Below are 23,216 nucleotides of genomic sequence, written 5' to 3'. Positions count from 1 at the left end.
TGGTAAAAATTCAGCACTACAGCTACAGCATTAAATACTTTCACAGCTGGCTTTGTAAAACTTCTCTTTTATTCAAATTTATTGGGTTTGATGTAGATGAGACAACTGTTTTTATAAACAATCAAAATCAAAGCATGATGTTGATACTGAAAAAATAAAAGCGAAAGGTAATTTTTCTCTCAATGCACTTGTTTTCTAGATTAATTGGTTCATGGTATCCATCCTTTAGAACATTTAGGTAAGTGAAATAGTGGATCTATTAAGCAATATCAAAATAATCAGAATTATAAAAATCATCAGTAAAGCTAAAGTGGCAGGTTCAGATACTGTGTTTCACCCATATAGCTTCAACCTGTAATCCTGCTAGAAGCTGTCACCCCATTAACCATCAACCTTCCAATTAGAGCTTTGGGGGTAAACTTTTGTAATTGGTACAATATTTAAAAGTTACCAGTAATTATATAATTTATAAAAGTTGCCACTTGTTATGACAAAGCTACTCATGGGAGATAGGGAATACATGTAATTTAATGTAACAGGCTGATTGTATAAATGGTTTAGCCACATCACTATTATTATTATTTGCAGAACAGTAAGTAATGGTTCAGTGCAGTCTAAAGCTCATCACTTACTGTGTGCTTACATCGTACGCTGCTGGTTCAGGTCTTTCTTTTTAAGAGCACTAGTTGATGATATCAGATGCAACAGAAAAGTGACATCTCTAGACCCTTACTCAGAATCAGTGTAAAACAAGTTTGTGTTTCAATCCATCAAAAAGAGGGTTGCTTCCAAAACAGGATTGGTGCCATGAATTAAGAGCAAATGAAAGTGGACAGAAAGGATGTAGCTGTAATTTGAGAGGCCCACTGATAAACTCCTCACTCAGTTGTTGATTCTGTACACAGGGCATTTGGTGGAGATGGTGTGCTATTTAATGTAGAAAGTCACATCCAGCTTCCTTGTTACTATTAGTCCAGCTACGCTCTTTACAAACCTTAGAATTGTGATGCATGAATTACAGCTATTTTCAAATTTGGCACATGCCTCGACTTCTGTATTTAAAAATGCATGTTTAAATTTCATCACAAATTGATATCATTTATGATGGTTCCAACATAGGAGATGTCCACAATGATACACTGGGTTGGCCAAAAGGTTTGTTCGCGTTTTTCCATAAAATCTTATGGAAAAACTTGAACAACATTTTGGCCAACCCAATAAGTCCTCAAACTTAACTTGGAAAACAATTATTCCTTATCCTTTTGCAAACTGCCTTCTAAGCCTACCTGCTTTATGAATTAAGTATGTGAAGTATTAGTGTAAGGTCTATAATTATAAGGTATTGTTTTCCTTGGTTTTGTGGTTATTTAGGTATGGTAAGCCTAACAGATCAAGAGACAATTGCTGTTGAAAAGACAGCTTGCTGATCACAGCTCCCAAGTGGAGGGGGCACATAACACCATGGAGGGGCCATATAAGGAAACACCAGGGTCAGTCAGGAGGCAGAGGGAGGGGGCAAAATGTGAGCAAGAGCTTTTTCTATGGCTTCCACAGTAAGCAACGGGTGAGGCAGATTTAGGACTGGCTAGTTTGAATAATTTCAGTGGGCTCTGGGGCATAGGGGCTGTTCCTAGTTGTCTGGTATCTGCTCCTTGGGTAATTAGGACAGGTGGATAATGACCCGGAGTACTGGAACCCAAAGTAAAGGAGGTGGCTGGGAATGTGGGCTCTGATTTGGTTGAGTTACATTTGAAAAGCTCACTCACTGGCGAGTTGTTTATCAAAGAATTAGCTAACCCTGGGAAAAGCAGTTCCTCCAGGGTCAGCAAGGGTCATAATGTTAAAGCATCAGAACACAGAAAATAAGACATGGTTAATATAAGCATTCAGCCATCTGTATTGTATAGTGTTAAATGTGTTTCTTTTTATTATGAAAAATGGCTTTGGTTTGTATTATTACTGATAAGACTGAGACAGTTCAGTGGAAACATTTTCATATTGCTTTTCTCCTCTGGAAACTCTGTTATCTTCCATCAATTTTATCTCATGTCTTCTGACTCAGAGAAGGAATCATCTCTACCCTAATTATGAATATTGGTCTTCATCTTACTGCTTTAATACCAATTCTAAAGCAATTTTTCATGAATAATTGTCTCTCTTAGTGTATACTTTGAATTTTCTTGTTTTTTTCATCTCCTCTACTTACAATGTGTTCAGATCGCCTCTGTTCTAAAATCTTTCCCTGTATAGGGTTGACACATCAAGCAATTACCATAGCATTCTCTTTTCTTCACTGTTAAAATTCTTGAAAATTAGTCTGCATCTATGGCTTCCCAGGCCTTGCTTTCACTTCTTAATCCCTTATAGTCTGGTTTCTGCTCCACACTTTTATTGTGATCAAATTTAGCAATATTTTCTAAGCCCTCCAATCTCCTTATTTACCTGCAGAATTTGAGGCTATTGTCCTCTTGATTAAATTGTCCATTCCTCTTAAATATGTGGCATCAAATGATCTAGATAAAACTGTTAGGTCACTTCCAGTCTCCTTCCATGGCTTCCATAAAGCTCTCTACTCTCCTCACAGAGAGAACTCTTTCTCCAGCCCAGAGTCACACTGATAGAACAGTGCATATTATCCCAGGCTTGAGCTGACCAATGAATAAGAAACCAGAGGTCTGGGCTTCCCTGGTGGCACAGTGGTTAAGATCCCGCCTGCCAATGCAGGGGACACGGGTTCGAGCCCTGGTTCGGGAAGATCCCACATGCCGCGGAGCAACTAAGCCCGTGCACCACAACTACTGAGCCTGCGCTCTAGAGCCCATGAGCCACAACTACTGAGACCCGCGTGCCTAGAGCCCACGCTCTGCAACAAGAGAAGCCACTGCAATGAGAAGCCCGCACACCGCAATGAAGAGTAGTCCCCGCTCGCCGCAACTAGAGAAAGCCCGCACGCAGCAACAAAGACCCAAGGCAGCCAAAAATAAAATTAATTAAAAAAAAAAAAAGAAACCAGAGGTCATTTTGAGTGATAGTCTATCAATTCTGAAGATACTGGAACCATGAACTGAAGAAAGAAATGAGTTGGAGTCTCTGGGATTTGAGTTTTCACCAGCAAAGCCTCTGCCAGTGACACCCCTTTTGGGGCCGCAATTCATATGTCAGAGCAGCAGTGAAAATGCAGCAGTGACAGAAAAGAGGGTATGCCCTGAGTAACCTACATGGTCTGATGAAGACATAACTGGCTCCTTACCTCCCCTTGATATAGTCTGTATTCTGTTGTATCAAGTCTCTTAGTCACAAAAGGAAATCACTACATGATTACGTGACATGTAGTTGGGATTACTAGTTTTTGTCTTTGGCAAAGTTATACAGAAGAAGTATCAATGCACATGACCAGAGGGAAGGAAATGGGGAATGCACTGACCTGGCCTTCAGAACTTTGGCAGCTTAGAATGTAGTGATGGTTAATTTTGTCAACTTGACCTGCCACAGAGTGCCTAGATTAAACATTATTTCTGGATATGTCTATAAGAGTGTTTCTGGATGAGTTTAGCATTTGTATCCAGTGGACTCAGTAAAGCAGACTGCCCTCCCCAGTGTAGATAGGTATCAGCCAATCCACTTCAGGCTTGAATAGAACAAAAGGTGGAGGAAGGTGCTTCCTGTATGTCTCATCTCATCTTCTCCAGCTCTCAAACTGGGATTTATACCATTGATGACTTCCCTAGTTCTCAGATCTTTAGACTTGGACTGAATTACACCACCAGCTTTCCTGGGTCTCCAGCTTCCAGACCACAGATTGTGGAACTTCTCAGCCTATATAAACGTGTTAGCCAATTCATCATAATACATTATCAATCTATCTATATTTTTATATGTTGCATAACAAATTTTATATGTATAATATATATTATATATATGTATGTGTATATACCCATCTTACTTGTTCTGTTTCTCTGGAGAAGCCGGTCTAATACAGATATAGTGGGAGGAAGGATCAGGCTTTTGGATAGAGTCCCTCTAGGAGCCTTATTGATTTTCCTTGTTAATCTGTCCTCTACACTGCCCCCTGATAAGCCTTCAGCTATGTTCATACTGCTACTCTGGTGGTCTTTCCCCAAGACCTTTCCCAACTTAATATAGTCATTTCGCTCTGGCATTCCAGGCCCTCCTTCGCATGATCTCAATATATTTCCCAGCTGCAGTTCCCTGTAAACTGGCTCTTCCTTTAGTGAACCCCTTATTATATTCCCACTTTTCTTTTGTTCATATGGTTTCTCCCCCTACTTAAATCCCTGGCTCCACTGGCTCACCCAGTGTTTATTCAGCACTTATTATGTACCAGGCACTTTGCTAGACAGTGGGGATTCAAACATGAGCAAAAGCAGCACAGCCCCTGCCCTCATGGAGTTTTTAAACCAGTGGGAAGACAGATATTAATCAAATACCACAGATTCATGTAAAATTGCAACTCTGATAAGTGCAAAGAAAAAAAAAAGACACTCAGAACACCCAGAATTACCAAAACATTTAAGAAGGGAACCTCACGGAGATGTTCAGGAAAGAGAAACTGAGTGTGGCAGTGTGACTACAGTACAGAGCACACACTCATTCCTGCTGCCCAAATCCTTCTGATACACTGAGCCTCCTAGAAGCCCTTCTGTTCAATTCAGCAGTAAGTTGTGATCACTTAGTTGATTCACCCTAGACTTTGTGTATATCACTTTTATGCCCTTTCTCTTGCTCTACCTCTTATCTAATCTTCCCTTTAGATAATAATCAACTCAAGGTTAGAGACTCTGATATCAAATCTTTGTATTTTTTTGGTCATCTCCTGGAACAATGCTTTGAACAGAGTAGGTGCTCATTAACTATATATTTACTAAATGAATGGTCTTAAATTTCCCAAACATGTGTCTAAATAATATATGCTCTGATGAAATTTTCATGAGCTAAACAAAAAATACTATAGAAAAAATGAGATGATGCTACAATCTGTAAAGTAGACAACCAGTCTCTAGACTATTGAAAACTGATTAGGCATCTATAGGAGAAGGAAATAAAAACAACTATCTACATGTATGTATGTATTGCATAATAGTGAAAAGCACATGCTTTGGAATCAGACTACCTGGTTTCAAATGCAACCTCCACCAATTACTAGTTGTGTGACCTTTGGCAAATAATCTTTAAAATGGGAATGATACTCATAGCACCTATCACATAGGATTGGGTGAAGATTAATCAAGCTAAAATATGTAAAGCATTTGAAACATAGTGTACATTGCCATACGCCTCAAGAACCTGTCACTCCTCAATCACATGGGAGAAGTTTGGTTGTCACTTCTCAAGTTCTCTCTCCCAACTCCCCCAAATCAGGCTAGGGTAATCATCAGGGCTCTGCATGGAACACATCTGGCAAGATCAGGTGCTAAACAGAAGGGGGAGTCATCACAGGGAAGTCACAAGATGGGGTAAGGAAACAAAGCATCAGAAGCAGACAGAGGTGGATTCAAATCTACCTCTACCAAGTTATTCCAGCTCTCAGAACCTCAGTGTCCTCTCTTGCAGAACGGAATTGTTGCAAGGATTAGAGAATGGGGCCTGGCTTTTATGGTATAACCTCTAGGCCCCAGGGAAAACCCTTTCCTCCTCAGAGTCCTCAATAAAGTGAGATATCCCTTTACCAGAAACTAAGATTGATTCCATGATAACTTGGTAAAAGGTTCCCTTTATACCAAGGTATGTAGATATTCTATTGTTCAGAAAGCAAGACACTCAGTGATATAGATTCATTGTCTCTCTCTTCAAACAAGAAGGCTTGATATCTACCAGAGGAGTATCTTTACCTCTAGTGAAACTACTAATTGTTTTATACTTTCATTTACTTTCCATATACCTGGCCAAATTCTCATGTTAAAAATTTTTTAATTAAAAAATATTTATACCTATCTATTATCTTAGAGAAGCTCCTAGCAATTCTGTTGATTCTGAGAAATGCAATATTCCTTTTGGCATCTAATTATCACTTTCGAAATGTAGAGATTTGGGGGCATATTTTTATGATGCCTCACAACATCCTAACAATGTGTTACTGTTTAGACTTTCTCTGAGAGTCTGTTCATAGTCAGTGGCTGCTTTTCTAAAACAAGACCTCTATGACCTCATCAGGACCTTTTAGATCTAGAAGGCAGATACAAGGAAATGAAAAATTTAAAAATATATATAGACAGAGGAAATGTTACCACAGAACGGCTGTGGGTGGCGACCTTACTGAGTTTACTCAGGTCTCACCAGCCAGAACAGTGCCAGGCTCCCAGAGGACGCTGTCAGCATAGAAGCCATGTGGCTGACAGGGTCTTGGTGCTCTGGCCTGGTGTCACGCCTGAGTCTATGAGGTGGGAGATCCGAGTTCAGGACACTGGACCACCAGAGACCTCCCGGCCCCAATGTAACATCAATCAGCGAGACGTCTCCCAGAGACCTCTGTCTCAATGCTACAACCCAGCTCCACCCAACGTCCAGCAAACTCCAGTGCTGTACACCCCATGCCAAACACTAGCAAGACAGGAACAAAACCCCACCCATTAGCAGAGAGGTTGCCTAGAAACATACTAAGCTCACACACACGCCCAAAACACACCACACAATGTGGCCCTGCCCAACAAAAGACAAGATCCAGACCCACTCACCAGAATACAGGCACCAATCCCCTCCACCAGGAAGCCTACACAAGTCACTGAACCAACCTCACCCACTGGGGGCAGACACCAAAAACAACAGGAACTACGAACCTACAGCCTGTGAAAAGGAGACCCCAAACACAGTAAGTTAAACAAAATGAAAAGACAGAGAAATATGCAGCAAATGAAGGAGCAAGGCAAAAACCCACCAGACCAAACAAATGAAGAGTAAACAGGCACTCTACCTGAAAAAGAATTCAGAGTAATGATAATAAAGATGATCCAAAATCTTGGAAATAGAATGGAGAAAATACAAGGAACGTTAACAAGAACTAAAGAGCAAACAAACAATGATGAACAACACAATAAATGAAATTAAAAATTCTCTACAAGGAATCAATAGCAGAATAACTGAGGCAGAAGAACGGATAAGTGACCTGGAGGATAAAATAGTGGAAATAACTACCGCAGAGCAGAATAAAGGAAAAAGAATGAAATGAATTCAGGACAGCCTCAGAGACCACAGGGACAACATCAAACACACCAACATTCAAATTACAGGCATCCCAGAAAAAGAAGAGAAAAAGAAAGGGTCTGAGAAAATATTTGAAGAGATTATAGTTGAAAACTTCCCTAACATGGGATAGGAAAGAGTCAATCAAGTCCGGGAAACACAGAGAGTCCAATGCAGGATAAATCCAAAGAGAAACATGCAAAGACACATATTAATCAAACTATCAAAAATTAAATACAAAGAAAAAATATTAAAAGAAGCAAGCGAAAGAAAACAAATAACATATAAGGGAATCCCCACAAGGTTAACAGCTGATCTTTCAGCAGAACCTCTGCAAGCCAGAAGGGAGTGGCAGAACATATTGAAAGTGAAGAAAGGGAAAAAAGTACAACCAAGATTACTCTACCCATCAAGAATCTCATTCACATTCGACGGAGAAATTAAAACCTTTACAGACAAGCAAAAGTTAAGAGAAGTCAGCACCACCAAACTAGGTTTACAACAAATGCTAAAGGAACTTCTCTAGGCAGGAAACACAAGAGAAAGAAAAAACCTACAATAACAAATCCATAACAATTAAGAAAATAGTAATAGGAATATACATATTGATAACTACTTTAAATATTAATGGATTAAATGCTCCAACCAAAAGGCACAGATTGGCAGAATGGATACAAAAACAAGACCTGTATATATGCTGTCTACAAGAAACCACTTCAGACCTAGGGACACATAGAGACTGAAAATGAGGGGATGGAAAAAGATATTCCGTGCAAATGGAAATCTAAAGTAAGCTGGAGTTGCAATTCTCATATCAGACAAAAGAGACTTTAAAATAAAGACTGTTACAAGAGACAAAGAAGGACACTACATAATAAAGGGATCAAACAAAGAAGAAGATATAACAATTGTAAATATTTATGAACCCAGTATAAGAGCACCTCAATATATAAGGCAAATACTAACAGCCATAAAAGGGGAAATTGACAGTAACACAAAAATAGTAGGGGACTTTAATACCCCACTTTCACCAATGGACAGATCATCCAAAATGAAAATAAGGAAACACAAGCTTTAAATGACACATTAAACAAGGTGGACTTAATTGACATTTATAGGACATTCCATCCAAAAACAACAGAATACACTTTCTTCTCAAGTGCTCATGGAACACTCTCCAGGATAGATCATATCTTGGGTCACAAATCAAGCCTTGGGATATTTAAGAAAATTGAAATCATATCAAGTATCTTGTCCAACCACAACGCCATGAGACTAGATATCAATTACAGGAAAAAGTCTGTAAAAAATACAAACACATGGAGGCTAAACAATACACTATTAACTAACCAAGATATCACTGTAGAAATCAAAGAGGAAATCAAAAAATACCTAGAAACAAATGACAATAGAAACACGATGACCCAAAACCTATGGGATGCAGCAAGAGCAGTTCTAAGAGGGAAGTTTACAGCAATAAAATCAATCCTACCTCAAGAAACAAGAAAAATCTCAAGTAAACAACCTAACCTTACACCTAAGGCAATTAGAGAAAGAAAACAAAAAAAACCCAAAGTTAGCAGAAGGAAAGAAATCATAAAAATCAGATCAGAAATAAATGAAAAAGAAATGAAGGAAACAATTGCAAAGATCAGTAAAACTAAAAGCTGGTTCCTTGAGAAAATAAACAAAATTGATAAACCATTAGCCAGACTCATAAGAAAAAAAGGGAGAAGACTTAAATCAACAGAGTTGGAAATGAAAAAGGAGAAATTACAGCTGACACTGCAGAAATACAAGGAATCATGAGAGATTACTACAAGCAACTATATGCCAATAAAATGGACAACCTGGAAGAAATTGACAAATTCTTAGAAAAGCACAACCTTCTGAGACTGATCCAAGAAGAAATAGAAAATATAAACAGACTAATCACAAGCACTGAAATTGAAACTGTGATTTAAAATCTTCCAACAAACAAAAGCCCAGGACCAGATGACTTCACAGGTAAAGTCTATCAAAACTCTTACAAAATACAGCAGAGGGAGGAACACTCCAAAACTCAGTTTAAGAGGCCACCATCACCCTGGTACCAAAAGCAGACAAAGAAGTCACAAAAAAAGGAAACTAGGGCTTCCCTGGTGGCCCAGTGGATGAGAGTCCACCTGCTGATGCAGGGGACATGGGTTCATGCCCCAGTCCAGGAAGATCACACGTGCTGCAGAGTGGCTGGGCCTGTGAGCCATGGCCACTGAGTCTGTGCGTGAGCCGTGGCCACTGAGTCTGCGCGTCTGGAGGCTGTGCTCTGCAATGGGAGAGGCCACAACAGTGAGAGGCCCACGTACCGCAAAAAAAAAAAAAAAAAAAGGAAACCACCAGCCTATATCACTGATGAACATAGATGGAAATATCCTCAACAAAATACTAGCAAACAGAATCCAACAGCACATTAAAAGGATCATACACCATGATCAAGTGGGGTTTATCCCAGGAATTCAAGGATTCTTCAAAATATGCAAATCAATCAATGTGATACATCATATTAACAAATTGAAGGAAAAAAACATATGATCATCTCAATAGATGCAGAAAAAGCTTTTGACAAAATTCAACACCCATTTATGATAAAAACTCTCCAGAAAGTAGGCATAGAGGGAACCTACCTCAACATAATAAAGGCCATATATGACAAACCCACAGCCAACATTGTTCTCAATGGTGAAAAACTGAAAACATTTCCTTTAAGATCAGGAACAAGACAAGGTTGTTCACTCTCACCACTATTATTCAACATAGTTTTGGAAGTTTTAGCCACAGCAATCAGAGAAGAAAAAGAAATAAAAGGAACACAAATTGGAAAAGAAGTAAAACTTGTCACTGTTTGCAGATGACATGATACTATACATAGAGAATCCTAAAGATGCTACCAGAAAACTACTAGAGCTAATCAATGAATTTGGTAAAGTAGCAGGGTACAAAATTAATGCACAGATATCTCTTGCATGCCTATACACTGATAACAAAAAATCTGAAAGAGAAATTAAGGAAACACTCCCATTTACCACTGCAAGAAAAAGAATAAAATACCTAGGAATAAACCTACCTAAGTTGGCAAAAAACCTGTACTTAAAAAACTATAAAGCACTGATGAAAGAAATCAAAGATGATATAAACATCTTTGATGGATGAGATGGAGATGGAGAGATGGAGAGATATACCATGTTTTTGGACTGGAAGAATCAACATTGTGAAAATGATTATACTACCCAAAGCAATCTACAGATTCAATGCAATCCCTATCAAACTACCCATGGTATTTTTTACAGAACTAGAACAAAAAATTTTACAATCTGTATGGAAACACCAAAGACCCTGAATATCAAAGTAATCTTGAGGAAGAAAAACGGAACTGGAGAAATCAGCCTCCCTGACTTCAGACTATACTACAAAGCAACAGTAATCAAGACAGTATGGTACTGGCACAAAAACAGAAATATGGATCAATGGAACAGGATAGAAAGCCCAGAGATAAACCCACACACATATGGTCACCTTATCTTTGATAAAGGAGGCAAGAATATACAATGGAGAAAAGACGGCCTCTTCAATAAGTGGTGCTGGGAAAACTGGACAGCTACATGTAAATGAATGAAATTAGAACACTCCCTAACACCATACACAAAAATAAACTCAAAATAGATTAAAGACCTAAATATATGGCCAGACACTGTAAACTCTTAGAGAAAAACATAGGCAGAATACTCTATGACATAAATCACAGCAAGATCCTTTTTGACCCACCTCCTAGAGAAATGGAAATAAAAATAAACAAATGGGACCTAATGAAACTTAAAAGATTTTGTAAAACAAAGGAAACCATAAACAAGATGAAAAGACAACACTCAGAATGGGAGAAAATATTTGCAAACAAAGCAATGACAAAGGATTAATCTCCAAATTATAGTAGCAGTGCATGCAACTCAATAACAAAAAAGCAAAAAACCCAATCCAAAAATGGGCAGAAGATCTAAATAGGCATTTCGCCAAAGAAGATATACAGATTTCCAACAAACACATGAAAGGATGCTCAACATCACTAATCATTAGAGGAATGCAAATCAAAACCACAATGAGGTATCACCTCACACCGGTCAGATTGGCCATCATCAAAAAATCTACAAACAGTAAATGCTGGAGAGGGTGTGGAGAAAAGGGAACCTTCTTGCACTGTTGGTGGGAATGTAAACCGATACAGCCGCTATGGAGAACCATATGGAGGGTCCTTAAGAAACTAAAAATAATATGACCCAGCAATCCCACTACTGGGCATATACCTTGAGAAAACCATAATTCAAAAAGAGTCATGTACCATAATGTTCATTGTAGCTCTATTTACAATAGCCAGGACAAGGAAGCAACCTAAGTGTCCATCGACAGATGAATGGATAAATAAGATGTGGCACATATATACAATGGAATATTACTCAGCCATAAAAAGAAATGAAATTGAATTATTTGTAGTGAGGTGGATGGACCTCGAGTCTGTCATAAAGAGTGAAGTAAGTCAGAAAGAGAAAAACAAATCCCGTATGCTAACACATATATATGGAATCTAAAAAAAAAAAAAAAAAGGTTCTGATGGACCTAGTGGCAGGACAGGAATAAAGACACAGAGGTAGAGAATGGACTTCAGGTCATGGGGAGGGGGAAGGGTAAGCTGGGATGAAGTGAGAGAGTAACATGTACATATATACACTACCAAATGTAAAATAGCTAGCTAGTGGGAAGAAGCCACATAGCAGAGGGAGATCAGCTCGGTGCTTTGTGACCACCTAGAGGGGTGGGATAGGGATGGTGGGAGGGAGATGCAAGACGGAGGGGATATGGGGATATATGTATACATATAGCTGATTCACTTTGTTATACAGCAGAAACTAACACAACATTGTAAAGCAATTATACTCCAATAAAGATGTTAATATATATATATGTATGTATGTATTTGGTTTCCTAAACTATGCAAACCGGGAGTGACAGGAATATGCTGTGACTTTCACAACAGTTAAGTGACATTCTGGAGCAGGCACAGCATGCTTTCAAAGCTCATCACTTTACAGAATTTAAAAGGCTTGGAGTTAGATCTTGATGCCTCTATGGTACATGCCGAGTTCAGCTCTTTATTAGAGCCATGGGTATTGATTTTGATTTTTCCATATTTTTAATGTCATCTTGATTTGGATACATGGGCTCTGGTGGGATGAAATTGATTAGGACTAAGCCTAAGAAAAATTATTAAGTAGGCAAAATTTATTTTTATTGGTCTTTGCCTTTCTATTGGCATCCTTTCTTCCATGACAGCTGCTCACCCATCAGGTTTCCCAGGGCTTTCATAATGTTTCGGACTTCCATTAATGCTGGACCATTTTCCCTAGAAAATTCTTCATGTTCCAGCCCAGTGAAATTTATCTGTTGAGTGTTACCATCTCTCAGTCTTTGCTTAGTGACAACTAACCACTATGATTTACAACATCTATTCTGATGAGTTAGTGAGTACTTAGTCTGCTTGGGTTGCTATAATAAGATATCATAGACTAGGTGGCTTAAACAACAGACATTTATTTCTCATGGCTCTGGAGGCTAGGAAGTGTAAGATCAAGGTACTCGCAGATCTGATGTATGGTGAGGGCACTTCCTGCTTTGTAGTTGGTCATCTTGTTGTGTCTTCACATGGCAGAGAGGGGAGAAAGACAGAGAGAGAGAGAAAGCTCCCTTGCATCTTTTCTCATAAAGGCAATAATCTCATCATGAAGGCTCCACCTTGATGGCCTAATTACCTCCCAAAGACTTTCCCTTCAAATACCATCACCCTGGGGATTAGGTTTCAACATATGAATTTGGGGGTGATACAAACATTCAGTCCGTAGCAGTACTATCTTGATGAGCAATTTCTCCCTATGCTAGAATACTCTTAACTTCTCTGCTCCTTTGAAAAATTAAACTCACTCAACTCAAATATAATTTCTTTGAATCTTTCCTGATTCCTTCTAGGAATGATTAGTTACCTTTTATCCCAATACTTTGTATAGGTAGTCTATGCAATTGCTGATAAGACTTTATTATTTCATTTTCTTTTAATATTTTTGGGGTTTTTGCACTGTCCTCCTTTTCTCATTAAACTCGGAGATGTTCCAAGACTGGAATGTTCCCTTATTTGTTCTTACGTTTCCACTACCTAGTATAGAATCTGGTACTTAGTAATTGTTCAATAAATACTTACTGAATAAATCAATGACTACAATAATGTGAATGCGAAATCCTCTCAGATCTGTCAAGATATCTAACTTTTCAGAGGTTAAAGAGTAAACAATGTATCTCTCCACATTAAAGGATGCTTTGGGTAAATCTTTTTTTCCTGAAAAACTGATCCAAGGACAACAGCTTGCTCAGAGTCATAGCCAGCTGTACCACACATACTTTATCAGTAAACCTTGAAAATGACAGAGCCCAGCCCCACAGATCCTTTTGTTGTGAGGCTGTTTCTCTGGCCAGAATGATTCTGCATCATTGCTCTCTTTTTTGTGCCAGAGACAATTTAGCTGCACCATGTTCCCATCTAAGGATTTGGTATCCCCAATTCCCTGTGCGTAAACAATACATTCTTAAACAAGGCAAAACGGATATATTTCATCATAAAGTCTATTCAGTCACTGAGTCTCTTTTCCTTTTGGAAAATGACAGCACTCAGTGATTCCCAAATCCAGCCAGTCAGAGCAAAAAATATTTGGGGGTGAGCAGGCCTTTCTTCGGTGGCTCCCCCCGTCACATCACATCAGCAGCCATCTACACCTCCACATAGTTTAGGCAATGACCAAAGATATTCCATAAGCTGAAGTTACACTTCAAACACAAATGAGGAGAATCCATGTATAATGAGATATTCTCGTCATTCACACAGATGTGATTAACCTCCAGTGCAATCAGAAATAAAAGGATAATGCACCTCTACCCCTCATCATCAAAATTGCCTTGCTTCATGTCTTAACACAAGGAGAAGACCATGATGAAAGACATTTGTAGGGGTACTTTAGTGGATATTGCTTCCTATTGCTGTAGAAAACCATATTAAATAGCCATTTTTGTGGCCAAAATATGTAATCACAAATGTACGTTCTAGACTTTTGTGGGAAGCTAGATACAGGCTAAGTTAGCCGTGAAAAACAGATCATGTGGATCTTTGAATCATTTGCTTTGGCAGATATATTTATATAGTTCCTAGATATTTCCAGAAACAAATATAACATGTTGAAATGTGCAATATTTGGGACTGTGGTTAAGAAAGACATAATATATGTCAAGCAAAGGAGAAAAAAAAAACACATCTGGCCTTACCAGCATACTCTAGTTTATCACAAACCTACCTTTTATTTCCTATACTTCTCTTATTTCTCTCCTGTTCCAGACGTCTTTCTTTAATTACTTTGTATGCTGAAAATTCAGCTAGCTTTACCTAATTCCATATGTTTATAATCTTTTGTCTGAAATACTTCTGCTTGAGTTTCCTATATTCCATTTTCTAAATGTCTTTAATTAATTCCTCCAGCTACCCTCTTAATCTTATCCTCTCCCAATTTATCCAAGACCCTGCCATCGATTACTGTTAGATAATAACAATCTTTTTTTTCTCCCCTGGCATCTTCTCTTTTGCCCCAAATAGGAAGATGGCAGCATGAGTGGACAAATGATCCCACAACTCATTAGCTGTGTATAGAGTTTTGCACAAGTTTTCTTAATTCGCTAAACCTTGGTTTTCTCATCAATTTCATCTATTTTGTTCACTATACCCCAGATAAGTAAAAAAAAAAAAAAATAGACTAATTAATAACTGATAGAAGTAGTAGCCTTATGACTACATCCTGACCTGCTTGGTGGGAGATTTATCCCCTAACGAATACCTCCCAAATCCTCCTTCTATTTGCTCAGTGCTCCAAGACCTAGTCCTCCTGTCTGTCACATGGCATACAACCATGTTTCTCCCTTCCTCCTCTTGCCCACTGGAGGGGTACCCGTGTCTTCTGTGGATGCTGAAAGTGGCATCTATGCCAATGTTGTCCACTGTTGCCTTCCAGAGGCTGTAAGGTTGCCATTGCGCAAGGCTTAAGAGTATCCGTATCTGTAGCAAGGTTGCTGATTATCAAAGCCAGACAGAATATACTAACAAAAAAGATGCCTCTGTCTTTAACATCATTGCCATCACCATAGACAATCTGCTACCGCCTGTACTACTGCTTCTCCTACAGGCACCAGCAGTTCCCAATGTAATTGACAATTTGCATGTCAATGTCCCATGGGGGAGTTTAGAGAAATGACTCTTTTAATTTACATAAGCTCTGTTGTTACACCCCTCACCCTAGGACTTGGCAGGACTGCATGGGAGTTAAGCCAAGGAGCATCTGACAGACACCTAGTCACCCTTGGAATCATTCCTGTATACTCTCCACAAATCATGTTTGGACTTTCTTCTCTTTGAAAGAGCTTCCCTCCTCACCCTGGGCCTTCCCCAGCTACGTAGGCCTCTCTCACCTCCTCATTTTCCAGGTGCACTCACACACACAATCCTCAAATCGAGGTTAGGCTCAAGCTGTGACTCTTGCTAAAGGTAAGTTACCAATAATAGTAATGATCTTGTGATATTACTTTGAGGATTAAGTGAATAGTGTGTGTATAGTATGTGCAACACATTTAGAATGGCATCTGGGGGCTTCCCTGGTGGTGCAGTGGTTAAGAATCCGCCTGCCAATGCAGGGGACGCGGGTTCAATACCTGGTCCAGGAAGATCCTACATGCAGTGATGCAACTAAGCCCATGTGCCACAACTACTGAGCCTGCGCTCTAGAGCCTGCGAGCCACAACTACTGAAGCCTGCGCGTCTAGAGCCCCTGCTCTGCAACGAGAGAAGCTACCGCGATGAGAATCCCACGCACCGCAATGAAGAGTAGCCCCTGCTCACCGCAACTAAAGAAAGCCCACGTGCAGTAACAAAGACCCAACCAGCCAAAAATAAATTAAAAAAAGAATGGCATCTGGGGAGGAGGAACAGGGTTTCAAGGGGAGAAGCAGGCACCCTGGGACTGGTGTCTGAGAGGGGTCACACGATAGCCTTGGTGCACAACAGATCTCCAGGATGGGTATGTAATGTTCAACAGTAAACCCCGGAAAGAGGGTGTACTCCAAGACGAAGTGTCCGCTTGGTGAAATTCTACACACCAGGCCACACCTGCCCCACAGGCACCCCCAGTCGAATATGACTCATGAGGAGAGAGAAAGCTGTCAGGTTGGAAGGAGCCTTGAAGATGGGCCATGAGACATCTCAGCAATGATCTGCCTGGACCCACCTGAGCACAAAGTGGTAAGCTGCACATTCTACGAGAAACAGGTACAGGGGAATGTCCCCAACTAACACCATATTTTCTCTTCCAAAGAAGAATGAGAGTTTGAAATAGAGATTACATTGAGGTATAAACAAATATATATTGTTCCCTTATAAAAGGAAAATAGTCTCAAAATAGTCTATCTCTGAATCCTGAGTTCCTTTAATGCTTTAGTGACGTCATGTTATTTCACTCCCTTCAGTTCATTGAAACTGCTACCTCAGGGGTCAGTGATGGCCAACAAACTGAGGAAGCCAGTATCCTTTTCTCTGTCTCACTCTAGGTGATCGCTTTACAGAACATGATGTTTCTCTCTCTGGAGCCCTCACCACATCGCCTCCCTAAAACTTTTCTCTTCCTACTGCTACTTCTCTACTCTTAAGAATCTCTTCTTTTTTCTCCTCTTTAAACAGTTTTTAAACTCTGCAGTTTCTGCAGTCCAATACCATTCTTGTCCATATCCTTGTGCATTTGTCCATAATCTCTCCTTACTTGATACTTTCTCCCAGATAATCTTATCTACCATTAGGCTTTGGTTATCACCTTTATCCTTGGTTCTCAAAAATTTTAATGCATTAAAATAACCCAAGAAAATTTTTAGAAAATCAGATTCCTGGGCCGCATCCTCCAGGCAATCTGATTGACTATATCTGCGATGAGGCCCAAGAATCTTCATTTTTACAAGCATCTCGAAGCAAGTATCTTGGATGCAAATATTCATAGATCACCTCCTGAGACATACTAATAGAGATTGCTCATGACTTCCAAGTCACCAGTGTCTTAATGTTTCTTGAATTACAGACCCATATTTCCATCTAGCTACTTAATATTTCCATTTCCTAAAAGGTAATGCAATAGTCTGAAAGACAAATTTTATTACTTCATCCCCCTCCAAACACAATTTACTTCCTTGTTTGCACTTCTTGTCTTAAGTTAATAGCACTATCAACTCAATCTACAAACTAGAAATTCTCTCTATTATCATCCAATAAGTCACCCAGTTCTATTAATTTTATCTCCAAAATATCTCTCAAATGTATCCCTTAGCTCTGCCAAATTTAAATATCCATTGTTCTTTCCTGGGCAATTCAAATAGCCCCTTACCTGACCTCTCTGCTCCCAGGCTCTCTCACCTCCAGTCTTCTCCTCCACACTGCCAGCACTTCATTCTCTAAAAGGCAGATCCAAGCATGTCAGTACAATGCGAGAGCAAAAATCAAAACCAGAAACAAAAAAAACCTTTGATGTTTTCTTGGCTTACAGAATTGCTAATGCCCTAGTATAGCATTTAAGAATTTGCCCAATCTGAAACCAATCTCAAACCAAACCCCTTCTCTTCAGCCTTCTCACCATACATAACAGTAAGCTCACTATGTTCACCCCTATTATGCTGCCATACTTCAAGCATACTTCTCTGCTAACAGAATGCCCTTAACCCCATCACAAGATGTTGAAATCCTTTCCAAGGTTTCAAACCACACCTTCCAATGAAATATGTCAAAGACAAAATTATAAGCTGTTCCCATAATACTCCTCAAATGTGAAGATGTCTTCATTTATTTATTCATTAACCAAATATTTGTTAAACGTCTATGACACACTAGGTCCTATGTTAGGCACTGACAATTCAACAATGAATAAGAAAGATTCTGTTTGTGTGTGTGTGTGTTTGGTTGTGTGAGATGAGAGACATGAGGGGGAGAAAAGGAGAGAAAGAGTGTGTTTTGAAGGGAGAGGAGAGGACCCCTGTTTTGGAGGGCACTATGGATTGGCTTGCTCTTCTAAACCCAAACAACATTTCTAGGTACAGAGGTTGAAAAGCTAAAATCCACATGCATTACTTAGGGAAGGGCGAGCCTGTTATAACCAAAAGATCAAGCAATAATCCAGTGACTTAAAGAAGATTCAAGTTTCTTTTTTTCCCCCTCACTCATGGAATCATCCAAAATGGTTAAATGGACTTTGCTCCACAAAGTCATCCCGAAATCCAGAGTAGCAATACAGCTCTACATCCTCTGCCTTTATTGTTATCCACATGGTTGATCCTGGGTCAGATTCCAGCCAACAATAAGGAGAAAAAATGTGGATAAGGTATGACTATTGTCTTAAGGCATATATTACTTCTACTTGCATCTTCTAGGCAAGAACTTTGACATACAACCACATATAACTTCAGGGGAGACTGGAAAACAGAATGTAGCCATGTACTCAAGAAGGAGAAAATTGATTACTTCAGTCAACTAACAGTGCTTTTCATGAAACATTTCCTAGATTCTCTTATGGTGAGATTCCAGGTATTATCTTAGAGTTTGGATACTGATTCATTTCAGGAGAGAAGCAAAGTGAGGAGCTTCCATGTTGCTTGTGTAGATCATGGCAAAAGCACCCTGGTTCTGGAATGGACAACTACAGCAGTCACTTCCTGATTCTACAGGTAGTTTCCTCCTTTGGCAGATTCTTGGCAAACGCTGAGGTATCATTCTGGAACAGGCAGCCATGATGACGTATTTCTGATTCTGTAATAATTCTTCTGATTATGGTGGAGGCAGCACCTCCCCTGGCCCAATTCCACTGTGTGGATTTGGAAGTGTTTCCTGAATCTCAACATGGTTTTTCTTCAGCCCTCCCAGTGATTCTGTAAGTCACATAATACCATGTAATAACTCCCTGCATGCTTAGGTAGAGTGGATTCTATTCTTGATAACTGAGCTCTGAGCAATATACCTTTTATGTCTCCAAAAGCCTGAAATCTCCTTAGAGATCTCTGGCTCACACTTTCATGAATGTACAGACAATTTACACTGAATTCCAAAAAGCATTTACTAAGAGATATGTCAGTCTATGGATCCCCAAAGAGTGTAGGAAAGAGTATTAATTTCACTAATATTTCTAAGATCTGACCCTCAAACCTTAGTACCCAACTGCCCTACATTTTATAGACCTCGGAAGATCTGTTACGTTGGGGGCAGGGAGAAGTAATACAAGATGCCTAGTGAGTGAAGCCACAACCAGAGCTCTTTCTTTAAAATGTATTATATTTAAATTTCAATCAAAATGTCATTTATTATGAAAGGTACAGTATTTAGGAGAAACTGGACTGAGGTGTGAAATTTACTTTGAAATGCATCAAAAAAAATAAAGTGGAATGAGGAATGGATAGAAAAAGAGACACATGGATAGATACATGATAAAGCAAGTAAAGTAAAATGTTAACGGGGTAGAATCCAAGTGGCATATACATGGCTGCATACTGTAAAATTATTTCAGCTTTGCTGTATGTTTGAGACTTTTCACAATAAAATGTTGGAAAAATATTGTTCACTAAAAGTAATATGCTTCTTGTACATATGCAAACAGGACAGAGATATATCTTGAGAAAGGTAGTAATTCTCTATCTTTCTTTGATTTATCTACTGCCAATTTGGATGTATTCATCCATATTTTCCTTTGCTTATCACAAGCATAAAATATACATATGTAAATATAAGGATTTAATATCAAATGGGATAACAGTATACTGCATTTTGTAAATTGCTTTTTTACTTTATAAATGTGTCATGGATAGCTTTCCAAGTCAATTCATATAGATCTCTGTCCTTTTTAAAAGGTGTGTAGCATATCAGAATATGAATTACCCAATTTGTTCAATTATCCTGTTACTGATGACTCTTCAGATTGTCTCCGGTTCTTTGTTGCCAAAAATCATGTGATAAATTTCTCATGCATATGTCTTTAAATACTTAAATATTTTTATATCTAGTAAATGAGTAGATGGAAGTGGAATTGCTGGTTAGGGAGGCATATATATTTTACATTTTAATTAGCTCTGCCAGATAACTTTCTAAGAAGGTTGTTTATAGTCCAACCAAGAGTGAATGAGAATCTCTCTTTTCCCACAGTCTCACAAGCACTACAGATTATTAGTCATGGGCATTCTGATGGTGATCATGATGTTTTAGGATTTTTTCCAGAGGAAACAAGACTGCAGAATGGAGATTAAGTCCAGAACAAATGATTTACTAAGACCACATAGGTTACTAATGCCAGAATAGGGAAAGGAACTGTGGACTTCTAATTTACAATGATCCTTTCTTTCTTTTTTTGAACATAGCCTAAAGATACTAAGTAAAAGCATTTACGGGTGATAGTTTTCATTTCTTATCAAAATGAAAATGTTGTTATCTTTCCATCAAGTTTAGTTACTTTTAATCTCTCAGTTTCCTGATATTTCAGTTCTGTGACCCTAACTGTAGGCAGTGGTCAAATACAGAGTGTAAAATGTAAGGGGTACCTCAATGTACTATCAATCAGGGAGTGATAGAAGTGTGACACAGCCTCCTCTCACACTGCTCCCAGAAAGGCATGGGCCAAAGTGGTGACACTGAACACAGAGAATGGGCATTAATGTGCACAGTCAGCCTGCCATAGAGCGCCCAAGCTCACTTTGCAAACTTAGGCAAATCTTTCCACTTCCCTGTTTGCATTTTCCTTATATGTAAAGTAAAGAGGTACTTTTCACACACAAGGAAGCTTATTCTATGTTTTGAAACAAAAATGTTAGCCAAGCCTCTAGATATGTAGTAAAACCTTATTTTAATATAATCTATCCTACAAAGAAAATAAGTAAAATGAGAAGGAACAAAAACTTAGGAACAAGACACATTACATAGCATGCCTTTGTCTGACTCTGGAGTATTTGAGTGATTATGTTGTATTCCCCTGCATTATCTATTTTGAAAGTATTTTTCTCTGTAGGATGGAAGCAGCTATTCAAATACTTCGCAGCAAATACTTAGGTAATTTAAGATACATACTCTGCCCCCATAACAGAAATAGTATACAACTGTTTCCCACTCACAGATTAAATCACAGAAAAATGTTATTTTTATGTAACAACTCCTTATGCTAAAGCTTCAAAGGATCTCTACTACACCTCCTTTCTTCTCTTTATGGGCCAGAAAGATTTTTTTAAATGAGCTGGTCAGTATATTTTCCAAATGTCAGAGAAGCATAGAACCAACAGTAAATAATGATAAGCCCTAAAACTTGATGATCTGCTACTCATCTAAAGGCGAACTAATCATTGAAGGCCTGGAATGAATGAAAGTGGGGCAAGTAAATCAAAATTTCCAGGTAACTAGGTACAGTTAGTGTTGATTGTGGCTGTTCTTAATCTTAGGGGAAAAAAATCACTTTTGGGGGGACTGTATCTTCAAGTTCTCAGGTACCCTGAAGTCTAGGGAGTACTCAAATCCTTCCAAACATTCTGAACCAAGCTTTCTACAAAGAAAGGACGAGACTGTCATACAGAGTGAAGTAAGTCAGAAAGAGAAAGACAAATACCGTATGCTAACACATATATATGGAATTTAAGAAAAAAAAAATGTCACGAAGAACCTAGGGGTAAGACAGGAATAAAGACACAGGCCTACTAGAGAACGGACTTGAGGATATGGGGAGGGGGAAGGGTAAGCTGTGACAAAGCGAGAGAGTGGCATGGACATATATATACTACCAAACGTAAAACAGATAGCTAGTGGGAAGCAGCCGCATAGCAGAGGGAGATCAGCTCAGTGCTTTGTGACCACCTAGAGGGGTGGGATAGGGAGGGTGGGAGGGAGGGAGATGCAAGAGGGAAGAGATGGGAACATATGTATATGTGTAACTGATTCACTTTGTTATAAAGCAGAAACTAACACACCATTGTAAACCAATTATACTCCAATAAAGACGTAAAAAAAAAAAAAAAGAAAGGACGGCGATGTAGGCAGGACCAACACACTAGGGGATGGACCTTTTTTAAAATCACTAAGGAAGCTGAAAACATGTTTCTGTGGTGTTAACTCAGTGCATCTGTGGACCAGTCCTCTTTGAGATCATGGTCATTTACTATATTACTTGTTCCCATATCAGTAAGGTAGGAATGGGTGGACTGGGGCTACCTCCAGCTTGGAATAATTTCTTATTGCCCGCCCTCCCCACAACAACCACACACACACACATATTCAGGGAAGGCCCGGGGACAGGCAGTCTAGTTTAGCTGTTCTAAGTTCACTTTTCTTTGGGTTATCTCTTCAACATTCAAAATACAATATCAAGGTATCAGCCTATGAAAAAGGAACCAAGAGGACCACTTGTCCTGCTTTTGGATGTAAGTTAAGGAGAAGCGGCCACCTCAGGATATCCTTAGTTCAATCTACACCAGTGGTTCTTAACTGAAGGTGATTTGGCAATATCTGGAGACATTTTTGGTTATCACAACTGAAGAGGAGGTACACCACTGGCATCTAGTGGGTAGAGACAAGGACGCTGCCAAACATCCTACAATGCAGAGGATACTACCCCCGCCAAAAAATAATTATCCAGTCCAAATGTCAGTATGTCAATACTGCAGAGGTTGAGAAATCTTCAACTAGCTCACAAGGGCTGGCATGTCACCAACAGGTTTAGGGCCAATAACTTGCTTGAGCTTTTAATCACCATTCTCTCTCTCTCTCCCTCCTTCCCTCCCTCCCTCCCTTCCTCCTTTGCTCTCTCCCTAGCTCCAAATATGGGAGACAGACTACTCAGTTACCAACTGGAAAGATTCAA

At 39.1% G+C, this 23,216-nt stretch overlaps 1 protein-coding gene across 2 annotated transcripts in view; it reads right to left on the bottom strand.

The window, feature by feature from the left end:
• The window catches only part of RBM43 (RNA binding motif protein 43), a 576,605-nt gene that overhangs the window by 41,741 nt on the left and 511,648 nt on the right, over positions 1-23,216 (bottom strand). Inside the window, exon 5 of one of the 2 annotated variants that reach the window (XM_029225076.1) lies at positions 17,730-17,796. In XM_029225076.1, coding sequence (XP_029080909.1) covers positions 17,790-17,796 — 7 coding nt within the window. In that variant the 3' untranslated portion in view covers positions 17,730-17,789. Of the gene's footprint in view, positions 1-17,696; positions 17,797-23,216 lie in introns of those variants that run through there. The other variant, XM_029225077.1, reaches the window with a different exon arrangement.

This window comes from Monodon monoceros, unplaced genomic scaffold (assembly GCF_005190385.1).
Source record: "Monodon monoceros isolate NGI ecotype Baffin Bay Population unplaced genomic scaffold, NGI_Narwhal_1 Super_Scaffold_16, whole genome shotgun sequence".
NCBI classification, from domain to species: domain Eukaryota; kingdom Metazoa; phylum Chordata; class Mammalia; order Artiodactyla; family Monodontidae; genus Monodon; species Monodon monoceros.
Note: the sequence above shows the minus strand (reverse complement) of the source record. Positions and strands in the feature narration are given on the sequence as shown.